The sequence below is a fragment of the Electrophorus electricus genome, chromosome 3 (genome assembly GCF_013358815.1).
Source record: "Electrophorus electricus isolate fEleEle1 chromosome 3, fEleEle1.pri, whole genome shotgun sequence".
Classification (NCBI taxonomy): domain Eukaryota; kingdom Metazoa; phylum Chordata; class Actinopteri; order Gymnotiformes; family Gymnotidae; genus Electrophorus; species Electrophorus electricus.
In genome coordinates, this window is record NC_049537.1 from 32,079,641 (window position 1) to 32,093,616 (window position 13,976).

At 40.3% G+C, this 13,976-nt stretch overlaps 2 protein-coding genes across 2 annotated transcripts; one reads left to right on the forward strand and one right to left on the reverse strand.

Moving 5' to 3' along the window:
- Nucleotides 1–469: 469 nt before the first annotated feature.
- Nucleotides 470–7,507, reverse strand: adat2 (adenosine deaminase tRNA specific 2). The gene is made up of 7 exons (XM_035523947.1): nt 7,214–7,507; nt 7,013–7,117; nt 6,442–6,592; nt 5,362–5,468; nt 2,194–2,266; nt 1,191–2,076; nt 470–822 (listed from the first exon to the last, which is right to left on the reverse strand). Exons 1-6 carry the CDS (start codon nt 7,310–7,312, stop codon nt 1,967–1,969), a joined length of 645 nt encoding a protein of 214 aa, XP_035379840.1. The 5' UTR covers nt 7,313–7,507; the 3' UTR covers nt 470–822; nt 1,191–1,966.
- A 360-nt stretch (nt 7,508–7,867) lies between these two features.
- On the forward strand, nt 7,868–13,187 carry pex3 (peroxisomal biogenesis factor 3). Its single transcript, XM_027019321.2, has 12 exons — nt 7,868–8,017; nt 8,407–8,538; nt 8,653–8,734; nt 9,186–9,229; nt 9,315–9,436; nt 9,538–9,604; nt 9,743–9,797; nt 10,171–10,321; nt 11,352–11,422; nt 11,700–11,822; nt 11,909–12,005; nt 12,241–13,187. Exons 1-12 carry the CDS (start codon nt 7,945–7,947, stop codon nt 12,322–12,324), a joined length of 1,101 nt encoding a protein of 366 aa, XP_026875122.2. The 5' UTR covers nt 7,868–7,944; the 3' UTR covers nt 12,325–13,187.
- Nucleotides 13,188–13,976: the final 789 nt, after the last annotated feature.

The window sequence follows — 13,976 nt, forward strand, 5'->3', positions numbered from 1 at the left end:
TACAGGATGCATTAGTACAGGATGCATTAGTATTGTACTTCTGAGGGAACAAATCATTCTAGCAATGGTAAAGAATGTATTTAAGGGACGTATACCTGAACTGTTCCTAGCAGCACACTTCCCAGCAACACACTAGCACACCTGTCTTAGAGGTTCTGCAAAGCAATCTTCCATCAGCGAACACGAAATCAGAGTGCCAAACATGCCATTCAGCAGGTGCAAAAACAGAGGTGAAAACCCAGCGCTGTCGGTGCGGAGAAGTGACACCCCCCCAGGATGAAGAGAAAAATGGGAAGGAATTATATTACATACAAAACAGTCCTCGTGTGCTAGGCAAGTTTCTGCAGCCTAACCACAGGATCATTACAGGAATAACAATCTGAAAGATGTCAAATCTTTGTAAGACAAATTCAATTTGGTGGCTAAGTTTGAGTAACCAGTACTAGAAAGCAACAGAAGAATTATGAAATTAGTTTACTGAAATTTATTTTCAATGATATTATAAATCATTGATATTAGTCATTAATGAAGTCATTTGGTTCAAAATATTTGTTCTTTTTTTAATGTGCCAAGCTTAAAAGTCTGTAATTAGGTTTTTCTTTATACAGTACAAAAGTATCTAAACCTGCACATTTCAGATTCATGCAAACACTTTTACTTATGGCCCAAACTGGCCGAGTGCAGGGAGCTGGAGCAGCACGGACAGATTCGGTTTGTTTTGACGCTGTGTTCCTTCTTCCTGCTGACTCACTCCTGGGCACAATAGCGGCAGGTTTCTGGCCCAGCCATGGGGTATAGCCTCGACCAGATCACCTGGTCAGCCTTTAAAACAAGAGGAAGAGACTGTGCTCTGTTCACACCACTGATCTCTGAAGGTCTGTCATTCCTAAGAAAATGATCTATGCTCACTTACAAAAAAGAAATGACAGACAGCTGTATTCAGTGCCACACCATTCATCACAAAATAATAAAGCACACACCCTTCTGCCAAAATAACAATGCGTGTGAAAATGTTACCAGGAACTGAGGAGACATTAAAAAAAAAACAGAAGCATTTAAGATAACACACACACACACACACACACACACACACACACACACACACACACACACACACACACACACACACACACACACACACACACACACGTTGAAACCTGCATTATTCTTTATAAAAAAATGTTGCTTACCAATTAGTACGTGTCCGTCTATTTCTTATTGCACCATGTGAATTATCGCCCAGAAACACGCCAACACCACCATACTGAGTCTGCTTTAGTCCTTATGATCAGCACATAGGACTGTTTCTCAAGTCCTCGTTTGCCCCTAACCTGCCTGTTTTAGAGTTCCTCTAACACACCCACTATAAGCTAGCAAAGGGCTTGGTAATTATATCAGGTTATTTGCATGTAAATCTGTGTAAGGCAAAGGTAGGCCAGGATCTATATTAAGAAACACAGACTTACAGCTTTATGAACACATTACCAAAGCATTTAAAGGCCATGACAGAACTCATCAACCAGCCACAGCAGGAAGGGGGAATCCCCCCAACCAAGGCCGAACACCTGCTCCCACAGCAGAAGTGATGAGCTCAGACACAGCACTGGAGCTGGGTTACGTGAGGACATGTGGTGGACAGGCTGGAGAGGAATGCAGGCCCACCCCCTGTGTCTGCGTCAAACAAACATCTAGCAGCTAGCCTTGCCATTGCCCTGGAAGGCCACGGTGAAGGGAAGGCCTAGACATCTGCTTATCATATATGACAAGTGTGACCAATGACGTTACATGGCCTCGACTAAAACCTGCATAAAGTTAGAGCCCAGTGCAAAAAAACCTAAAAAAAAACCCACTGGAAGAATCATTAGATTTTTGAGAGGCAACGAAATCAAACATCACAGCAACCTGAATATTGGTTTAGTCTGTCAGCTTGACTTCAGTTACAGAGAAAGTGGTTGTTTTTCCCCCTTCAATCTGAAGTGGCCATTTTAAGTCCGTCTTCCTCTGGGGATTGTTTCTGTATGACAACAGAGCCCCCTTCTGGTGAGGCTTCACATTTCCTCACGTTAGGCTTTGGAGCTTCAATATATTTAATGTGTTGATCCATGAAAGAAAACAAGAAAGAAAGAACAGTAAATCTTTCAGTTACAAAATCTTCTACAGAAATATGAACCATTGGTTCATTGACAGGGTTACCATTTGGATTCTCCTGCTTGTAAAATATTTTGAGCATTTCCACAGCTTCTTCTGCTCGGTGTCCTCGAATACACTGCAACAGAACATAAAGGAATCTTTAAAAAAAAAAAAAAAGTTTAAAATTGACCCATATTAGAAACACTGTTAAACCTACCCTACATGTGGGGGCGCTAGAGAGTGGTACATGGATTAGATGTGTTTTTCCTGAGGTCCAGGTGACAAACATCCTGATGTGGAGGGGGAGGATCTTGGACAAGATCCCACCACCATAAAGGAAAGGTTTGACAAACTAGAGCAGAGTCCTTCCAACACTACAGGTGCTCACAGAGAGAAGGAGGCCTGAAGGAGGGCGTGCCCTAATTAGCTTTAATTGGCTAATTAGATTTGATGAAGCAGCACTCGCTGACATGCAGAAGGGAACTACAATCGTCACATCACTGTAACATTAAACTAGTTGACATTCCAGAAGGAGGAAAAAAAGAAGACCAATGGTACTGGTTTTGGGCCAGACTGCTGAACTACTAGGTGACGCCCATTTTCAGAGCAATTAATCATTAACGGTCCTCGTGTTCTCATGTCGAAAACAACTGGGGGGAGCAAATCCCTGCACTACCATCATCTGAATGCATTTCGTTTATAACAGATTCTACGACTTAGGAGGGGCTGTAAGGTCCACAAAGTGTCTGTTGCTCCAGATAAAGCTGAGGTAATGAAACAGCAAAATAAACACTATGTGACGTGAGCAGTGGGAGAATAAGAGGGGAGCCGTTTTCTCTCTAGTTCCCTGAGAAACGTTGTGGTCCGCGTGAGGGTCAACTCTGGCTCTACCTCAGAAACCCACAGAAACCATGGCATTTACTGACACTGAAGCGGAATGAGCCTTAAAACACTGCCCTCTGTTCAACACAGGGTTTTTCTCTTTCCTTTACATTATTTAGGAAATAATTGCCTTAATTTATAACAATTCACTCTTAATAGAACTATATGTATAAGATATCGGGCTGTTTTGCTGAATGTCCATATATAGTTTTCTGATACCATACTCGACCACATAGTACACCAAAACTGTGAAGGTTACTTAGATTTCACATTTTGCTGTGTGTAGCGGTCCTGTGTTTTTCGTGGGGGGGGGGGGGGGGGTAACTAATGGCACCAACACATTTTGAAATGCATGATACATTTTACCTTGAGGAAACACACACACACACACACACACACACACACACACACACACACACACACACCTGTTGATCAAGGCTGATACTTTACCTGAGTAAACTTGCATTAATGAACAACACAAATTTATGGCTAACTGGGTTCCTCAAGTTTATCAGGCACCATTCACTTGTAAAACTAGGGGTGTTGACACTCTTTGTAAAACTATCCCATTTCTTCTTGTTTCTATGGTTACAGATCCACAAATTCTTACTAAGCAAGCTGAAAATCTCGTAGCACTTTGAAGCAATTTGAGATCAGAGACCAACCCGAGAGGCTGTTGAAAAGACGGTCAAGAGGAAGACAAGATAAACACACAAGTCACAAGATCAGATCACAATCTGGTGATTCCGTCACTGATCCAGAGGAGATTAATGATTACTTTGCTTCTCAGAATTGTGTTTTATAAAATTTTAGGCTTAATGATTTGGATTATAATGATTTTTATGCAGTCTTGACCTCCTAAAATGTTCTGTGACCAGTAAAAATGGCCTGGATTCTGCATTCTGTCAACAACTAACTGCTCTTCAGGTTTTCCCATCAGGCAAAGCAGTTTGAGGGTGAAATTTCCTCCACAATAAGATGGCTCCCATTAGGCTGAGGATGATAAATGAATCTATTATGAATAAAGCGTGATTCGGATGGGATTAGTTTTACACAGAAATGTGGGGTAACGTAATTATTACCACAGGACGTCTAATATTTATGGAGGATTTGCATGGGATGAAATCCTGGTATAAATGACAGAGATCTACGCACTGGTGTCACACAAAATAATCTGTGTAATAATAAACAAACATCTGTGACCATTATAACTTTGGTTTTAACATAAACAGGTTACTTCACCTGTAGTAGAATTGATCTAATCCTGCCACAGGTGCTTCTCCTCTGAGAAGGGCTTTGGCAGACAAAAGTCAAAGTTTATAATGCAAGTAAACGTTTCCTCCAACACTTCCTTGCTTGAGAAGAAGCACAAAAGCTCATTTTCCACAGAATATTACAAAATATTTACTGACATGGAGATTCGTAAGGGATTAATATAACAAGGTTATTTTTCATTAATATAACATGGTTATTTTTATGGCTCATTTTACAGAGCGTAACAGACCGTCCTCCCATGTAAAACTAATCTCACTCAAATAGGTCTTAAGACACTTCCCAATAATTTATATGAAGCAAATATTTCCATATTGTTGAAAGAGGGAATAAATTATGCTACTTCTTATAGGACCCAAAGATCCTTTAGGTTTTTACTTTGGTAACATGTGTCTGCTTTTCAACATTCATCAATGAAGTGGTCTATGACAACCTGTATTATTTGCAATAAACTTTTTTTCTTATTTTAGATAAAATAATTAATAGAAAACCTGGCAGTTAGTGTTCATGGCCAGCAAGGTGTAAGAGAAACTTGGTTTTCTTAATTGTTAAGCTTTGATCACCTAAGGCTGGTAGCATGTCCCACAATGCCTGCTGAGGGCAGGGTACAGGCTGGGACTGGGGACTGAATGTCCTCTTAGGTACAGTCAGAGAGATGAGAGACTTTTTACCAACAGCTGAGGCGACTGACAGGTCAGCAGACACATGTTCAGGTATCTAGTTAACTCCAGAGTCGACCCTTAGCCAGTGGACAGTGGCTGTCTAACAGCAGCCCTCATGTCTGAAATCACACATACCTTCTAGGCACATTTCGGTGTTAAATTTATACAAGGCATTAGCATCAAGGTCTCTGGAGCCCATCAGAATAAGCTGATTCACCAGTTTAAGTGAAGACTTAAAAAGGTCATGCAGGTTTGACCAAGAAGGAAAACCTTCATGATCAAGAATTATAACCATTAAGAATTCATAAAGTATTTTTGGATATTTTTGTTTGTTTTCTGTTTTTTTTTAAAACATGTTATGTACAACATTAGAATAAAAGACTAGTAAATAAGGCTGAGAATATGGCTGTGTTACCTTGAAGGATGTTCCAGTGTGTGGCAGATCAGCTGTGGATATGTCCAACACTGAACCGCAGCCTCCAAACCGTTCATTCTTACACCCAAACACGACGAGTGGTACATCTATGTTTAAGTCAAGGGTGACCACTTCAGCTTGCTGTGAAAGTTTCTGTCCTTAACTCCAAATGTTTAAAATGGAAAACACTCACAAAATTTTAAATATATAAAACATTGTGCATGTCAATTATATTACATTTTTCCTTTTTCAATTACAATTTTTGGTGCAATTCATTTTATAATTACATTTTTCATTTTACTTTAATGAAAACAACAAGCTTTTAAAGCCATGTACATTTTATCACAATAAAATAAACTCTAATTCTGATCCCTCTTTGTGTTTCTTCAATAATGACTAAGAAAATAATTTTACACAATTGGGTAACACCCACATATAGTGCTTGGCAATAGATTTAAAAGATGTGAAAACGTCAATGTTGTGCTTTTGACAACATGCGATCGACCATCAACCATCATTACATAGACATAATGCAAAAGCCATTACAAAGTGACAGAATGAATTCACCCTGATAGTCGACCAACCACTTTGGATTGTGGATGATACAGGATTCTAGTGTCTCTAGTGTGTAGTTCTCCTACACGCTCGTTTATGGCAGCACTCACATTGGCATTTTAATTTTGAGGTATCTATATAGTTTTTGTTTTATGTTATTTAAAAAAGGTAACTTATTGTCTTTTAAGAACTCAATTCATGATAGATGGACTGTTAAATATTGTCTGCTTAAAATATAAATAACTACTCTGGCATACTATTGTAACTATGTAATTAAAATGCACAAGCAATTTTTCAATTAATAATCTTAAATGCCAGTTTTTCAATGTGGATAATAAAAAGTATCAGAAATGTGCTAGTGTGTTTCATGCATTTAAAAAAAGGGCCATTTATGCCGTTAAACATATATGTACATTTTTACATAACATTTGATCACAAAAGAAAAGAAACAAATACAAATGAAAGATTCCAAAACCACAAGTTATGTAAACTAAACATGTTTCCAGGAACAGAATTTAAGGATACGCAGCAGCCGCAGCGCAGCTGCACACATCACACAGGGCTCCACTGTCACATACACGACCATGTGCTCCCAGACCCCTGCGGCATCCAACTGTTGGGCACGGCACCAGTCCAGCACCTGGTCCAGTGCAGCCATCTCAGCATGCCGTGTGGCCTTGGTCACACCCCACACACACACACACACACACACACACACACACACACACACACACACACACACACACACACACATCAGCCATCTCAGCATGCCATGTAGCCTTGGTCACATCACACACACACAAAAGCCATGTGGCCTTGGTCACACCACACCACCCACCCACACCCACCCACCCACCCACCCACCCACACACACACACACACACACACACACACACACACACACACAACCAGCCATCTCAGCACGCCGTGTGGCCTTGGTCACACCACATACACACACACATCCGTCTACACGAACACGTGTCCTTAAACCTGAGGCACTGTCCTACAGCACGGGACATTATCTTACTTATTGGACATGAACACGTGTGTGTCTTTAGCAGTGTTCGCCAAAATAGCTAACGTTAATGTTACTTACGTTTTTGGATTCATTTACTTCATTTCTTCCTTTTCCTAAAACCTCGTTGTTGTACACCATGAGACATCCAACGGGTACTTCACCGTTTTCAAGAGCATCTTTTGCCTGTTAAATACATTAAACATGTTTTTAAAATTACAACTCTTGAGTTTAAATGAAGTAAAGCTTATAGTCCAGCGGACACAGCTAACCCAGTAATACCAGATCAAACGCTTTTGCCATCCAGCTCCCAATGTCACTGTCACAAGGCTGTAAAAGCTTTCCATTTATCAGATCTCCTCCAGCGCTGCCCGCTGTCATCTTGGAGCTGCGTGTTTATAAGACACGGCGGAGAAGCGAACGTGTTAATAAGAGAACAAGCCTCCAGCGGACGAACAAAGCGCCCGAAATATTAGATCAGCCAGCTAGGTTAGTAAACGTGGGTTTAATATTAGATCAGCCAGCTAGGTTAGTAAACGTGGCTTTAACGTGGTCCCAGTCTGGGGGAACATAATAGACGATGGACCAAACAGGGCAGCTAAACGAAACAACATAATCGATTGGGAAAGGAGCGTCTCCTTGTTGCCTGATTGAGAAAAATCCCCCGAATGAAGAGACCTTGAAATAGTTAAAACTTTGAGTCAAACCACCAATCATTGATGGTGTAAGCAGTGTAATGCATCAGCTATATTTTTGACCCTGGAATGTTATCAGTGTACTATTACATCTGTGTTCTTATTTTATTGTCTTCCAATCATTACATGTACAATATACACTCCCTCCCCACACACACACACAAACAATAACTTTGTTTAATGTAGGTTGTCGTCATCTGGCAACCAAAATGGTAATCTCGTACAACATGTAGTCGGAGGATCTGTTAGTTCTGTCTGAACAGCAAGCGTTCATCTGAGATACTTTTGCAATTTTTATGCTTTCCAGTTTATTGTAAAATGTTATCTTCTGTGTGGAGTTTTATTAAACGCCATAAGAGGAAATTTATTTTCGCCGGCGCCTTCGTTGGAGGTAGCTTTAGCACCCGATGATCGAAAACAACCTAAAATCTCATACTGTTAGCGCCCGTGTTAAGTCTTGTAGCTTCATATGCTAGCTAGCTAGTAAAGACAGACATAATTCTGTGCATAATTAGTTTTTGATCTGAGCTTATTTGGATCAGATGTGTTAGTATAGTAGTTATTAATAGCGGTAATTGTATGTTTTATTGTCTGCTAACATGTCGCCTAGTTTAAGTTCTCTAGGTTAGGATAGCTAACTGCCTGGCTGACCCGTGATGGTGTCAGCTGGTGTATTTGGTTTTATCCAAGTAGTCTTGGCGAGACTTCTCGTCATGTTTGCCATACTAATTAAAGCACGCACACTAACGTACAGTCCAACCTTATACACCTGTACACCAGGTGTGTACCTGCTCGGTAAATACGCCCAGGCAAAAATCCAGGAGCTGCAGGAGCGCGAGGCGGTGGAGTACATCTCCCAGGCTCGCCGCCAGCTTCACTTCGAAAGTAACCAGAGGACGTGTAACATGACAGGTACGGGGCGGCAGGGTTTACATGGGGTTTACGTTTTCACCAGAATTCCAGCGGCATCTTTGCTAACATGTTTGTTACCCCTCCCCTGAAAATGGAATGTGTCTTTACCTGCAGTGCTGTCGATGCTGCCTACCCTCAGAGAGGCGATCATGCACCACCTGCACTCGGAGAGCCTCACAGCTCTGCTGAAATCCAAGTGAGCCCTTCCCTGAAAACACGAGAGAATGTACACATTGGTTCTGTTTTGCATAAACCATGTCCTTAGTGATATGAAGACACTGGGTGATTCACAGTTTGATCGAGGGATTGTGTAGACCAGTCTATTATACACAAGCCACCTGTACAGGTGTTAAGATGAATGTGTCATTAAGTTTTTTTTCTTTGGTTAACAGTTACAAATATGTAATGAGCTCCTTTAATGCTCATTTAGTGCTCATTCAGTGATCCTTTAATGCTTGTGTATTGCTGATTGATGTGCAGTCTGATCACAATCCATTCCTGTTCCAACCTTACAAGCAGGGATGTCCAGGCAGATAAAAGTTTAATCAAGCATTCATCGATGTTTCAGATATATGATGCAGTTTACTGCTAGACATACACTGGGCTTTTACCTGAAATGGTATGACTAACCTGAATGTCTTTCATAGGCCAGCAAACAAAGTTGAGATTTGGGAGGATCTGAAGATAATCAGTAAGTTCTGTTTAATCATCTGACTAGCAGAAACATCTAAGGATTTGTCAAATTCTGACATACGATTGCTGTCCTTCCCCGGCAGGTTTTACTCGTAGCATTGTGGCTGTTTACAGTGCTTGCATGCTGGTGGTATTGCTGCGCGTACAACTCAACATCATTGGTGGCTACCTGTACCTGGACAACTCTGTGACTAAAAATGGAACAGTAAGTCTTCAAGCCTTTTCTGTTGTCACTTGAAATCATGTTTATTTTTATCTTCAGCTTCCAGCTGCAGGATTTATAAGCTGTCATATGTGAACACTTAGACTCCCTTGGCGCCCCCAGAGGTACAGCAGCAGTATCTGTCTAGTATCCAGCACCTCCTGGGAGATGGTAAGACAACCTGTGGACTCTCTGCAATAAGAAGCATTTATCAGTATTCTTATTTCCAGCTTTAGCTGATGAATTGGTTTTGAAAGTGTTTTTATGTGGGATTTTCTGTTTACTTTAGTGTGTTTCCTGTTTCTACAGGACTTATCTCGCTGATAACTGTGGTAAAGAAAGCTGTACAGGAAGTCGTAGGACCGTAAGTGTGTGTGTGTGTGTGTGTGTGTGTGTGTGTGTGTGTGTGAGTGATGTATATAAAGAAATGTTATATTGGTATGTCACCTACAACCAGCTTTTAGAACATTAGGGTGTTTGGTCTTGTAAATGTGAAACACATTTACATTTACATTAATGGCATTTAGCTGACTCTCTTTTTTTTATCCAAAGCGACTTACAAGCGACTTGGCAGTGGTCGGACTTGAACCTTCCGATTACAAGTCAAGTACCTTAACCACTGAGCTACCACTGCCTTTACATGGCATGTTATCACAGATGTGTTTTGTACTGTTGGTGTGTTGATATAACTTGAACTCTGCACAGTAACAGCAGTCTCTCTTCCACTGTGCTGACAGGGTCTCTTTGAAACAGGGTCTATCTCTGCAGGAGCTTGAACAGCACGTAGTGCGGGTCCGACAGCTCGTGGAGGACCGCTGTGTCTCGTACAATCGCAGACCACTCTCCTGGTATATGATGCCTGATGAGGAGAATACACTGGCTGCTCAGGTAATCATCTGGCTTAAGAACTAAAGCATGATCCCAGTAAGGGTGAACATTTACTCTTGTTGCTTGTGTTGCAACTAACTGGGAACAGAAATGGGATTCTGAGTAGGAAACATTCACTTTTACAGTCTTCTAACTTGCCATTCCTTTTTGGGAATTTGAAGTTTCTCTGACTTTTCTGAGTTGTGGTTTTGTGTATAAGATATAAAAGCCATTTTAAAAGTGTTTCATATTCACACAATGGCCCGACAAGTGCTAGGGTAGTGTGTGTGTGTGTGTGTGTGTGTGTGTGTGTGAACTGCTGTTCCCAACCTTAATTGCCTGAATGTGCACAAAAGCTCTGGTCAGGGAAACAGAAAAATTCAACTCGGAAAATTCTGAATTCTCAGTTAGCATACAGCAGCATTCCATGGAAAGTAAAGCCTATGCAAATGTAGGTCCATTGGAATGGGAGATTTAGGATCCCAGAACAACGGCTTCCTTCCCGACCTGCCAGAAATGATCATCTATTCATCCACAAATGGCAAGCATGACCAGTAAAGATGTGTGGTTGGAAAAATGTCCACTTCAAAGGGATGCGTAATTTTGTATATTTTGAATCACCAAAAATGGAAAAGTATTTGCACAAACTAAATGAACTCACAGTTATTTTAACTTTTCACTGTGTCAGGGTCAGTATTGTTGGGCTTCTCTAACATGTAGGTTTGCAATTTTTTTCTCTTTACTGAGGCATATGCAGGGGTCGTACAAGTTCTCTTTTGATATTCTTCAGTTCTTCTTTGTTTAAGAAGTATTCGCATTGTTGCCCCCTGTTGGAACATATGAAACTGCAACACACACTTGGATCATGTTGAGGTTCGTTAGGATAGGTGTACTCTATACTTAGGTGGTTAGGATATGTACTCTATACTTCTGACTTAAAATATATGCTTGGTGTATAAAGTTAGGACTGTTAGGGTTTTTTGGTGAGTTTTTGTTAGATTTGCATTTGATTCTATTCACTAAGCATAAAACAACATATTTGTTTTTACAGGCCAGTGGTCTCACAGGAAATGATATCACAACAATAAAGCTCCTAAATGAAACCAGGGACATGCTTGATAGGTAAGTAGTAATAATAATAATAATAATAATAATAATATGAAGAAGGAAGATTATTATTTTTATTATTATTATTATTAAATATTAGTTATATTATTATGATGATGATGATGATGATGATGATGATAATAATGAATAATAATAATAATAGTGTTTGTAGATAAAGTAGCACACAAAGTCACAGCACTGCATTAGTATCTCGGTGACTGTGAGGTCACTCTGAGTACTGCGTTAGTGTTACAGTGACTGTGTTGTTCATTGCTAATGTCTGCTCTTCCAGCCCAGATTTCAATACTGTACTCAACACTTGCCTGAGCCGAGGTTTCAGCCGTTTCCTTGACAACATAGCAGAATTCTTCCAACCCTCCCAGGGAGACTCCACCCATTGCAGCTCACCTGATGGGTTGGTATATTTATGAATTTATATTTTTCCTCAGTAAGGTCACCTGTGGTGGTGTAATTTAATTTTTTCCTTTCGCTGTCTTGTAGTCTCTCACATGTAAGTCTACCACTTGCCAAAATAATTCCTATCGCCAACGGACAGATTCACTCAATATGCAGTGAAATACCAAGTCACTTTGTTCAGGTAAGCTGGAAGTCTCACTGATTTCATAATTTCCCTCTTTTGTTTTCACGTTTTCTTGTATGAAAGTGGGTAACTTTTGGATTTTCAGTCCGTTGGTCAAGTTTCAAGTTAAAGGTTAAAACTTGTCTAAACTACAGATCTTTTTCTGCTACACTAAGTTCAGTCATTTTGCTGGGGCACAGGCCTTTAACATGAAACCTCATCTGTAATGACTGCTATCGCTTCTGTCTTTCAGGATCTTCTGATGATAGACCAAGTGAAGGAGTTTGCCGCCAACGTTTATGAGACATTTAGCAGCCATTGCGATCTGCACAAGTAAACCTACTACTGAGTTTACTGTGGACTCCCAAGGAATCGTAAAAAGAGCGACACAGCACAACATTCCCTTCTTCACATATCATAAACCGGGGACATCTGCGTGGTAGAATGCTGGCTCATGACCGACTCCGAGCTGTTTGAAGTGAAAGTGCGCAGCTGCATGGTTTGGGGTTTACTCAACTGCAGCTGACAATGTAGACTTGTACCAGTTCTTGTCATTTTAATGCCAGATGTCTTTATAGTTATATCAGAGAATGACCTTCTGAGATGTGTTCTTGAGGACTTTAAGTATACGACACTTGTTCTCTTCCATACTCCAGCTATCCCACATGATGAGTATTCCTTGCCCTTAACTCATCTGTCTGAATCAGTGGACTGGATTAAATTAGGATTAGTACTCAGTTTAATTATTCTGGTGATGTTCTGTCATAGATGCTATACTAGCGTCTTTTTTCTTAGATGGCAGATGCAATGTACATAGTAGTACACATGTAAAACTTAATTTAGCATGTAAAATGTTTTTTAAACTAAACCTGACCTGATCAAATAAAATAATATAAATTTGTTAATATATCATTTAATTTGTTTTTGAACAAATAAAAGAAAATGAACCAAAGTCTCAGAGCCTCCTTAAGGGAAACAGAATTGAATTTGAAGGATCCCGTGTGATATTAGAGATTTATTGGTGAAATGCACCCCTATCAGAGCCAAGTCCATTAGCCACCTATGAAGGTCATGTATCATGCCTTCATAGAAAAATAAAATTAACAAAATATGTATTGTAGATCGTATAAATCACTATGTTTGGATACATGGAAAAGAGATGGTTTGTGTGTCTAATAAAAGTTGTCCTGGTAGATTCTGCTCTGTCCTGATGTGAGTGTTTGTGCATGTGTGAGACTGCGGGCCCAGTGATGGCTGGTGCTCTGTCCTGGGTGTTGTCCCCTCAACCCCCCTAGGCGGTTGAGGTTTCTGTTTGAGAGTACACTGCACAATTGGCTGCCATTTCTTACCAGTGTGTAACGATGTAAAAGCTGTGTGTGTGTGTTAACTGTAAGGCAACCTTGGGTTCCTTGAGAGGTGCTATATAAATATAAAAATTATATATACAGCTCTGGAAAAAAAGAGGCCACTCCAATTTTTTCTTAAATCAGCATCTCCACATGTGCAGCAGCCATTCCATTCAAGTGTTTGTTGAATTCCTTCACAGACACACCTCATTCTACTTAAAGGGATGCTGAATAGGTGATCACCTCAACAAAATCCTATTCTAACGAGCAACTGTATAAAACCTCTGCTGCTGTCATCACTATTCTCTTGTTATAGAACCAGCTGGATGGGAAAAGCAGTGCTAGGACTAATAAAGTAAGTGTAGTCAAACTACAGCTACAGGCCATGCCAAAAGAGTTGAAAAGAAAGGCTCTTAATGAGGAAAAGAAGGGTTCAATCGTAGCTTTACTGGCAGAGGGATACAGTGAGCGTCAGGTTGCTTCTATCTTGAAAATTTCAAAAACTACGGTTCATAAGAACAAATTCAAGCTACAAACACATAGAACAACAACAGCTACAGACTGCCAGAGGTCAGAAATGATTCTCTACTGACTGTGACGATCACCACCTCATTAAAATGTCACTTAACAACTGTAAGATGAT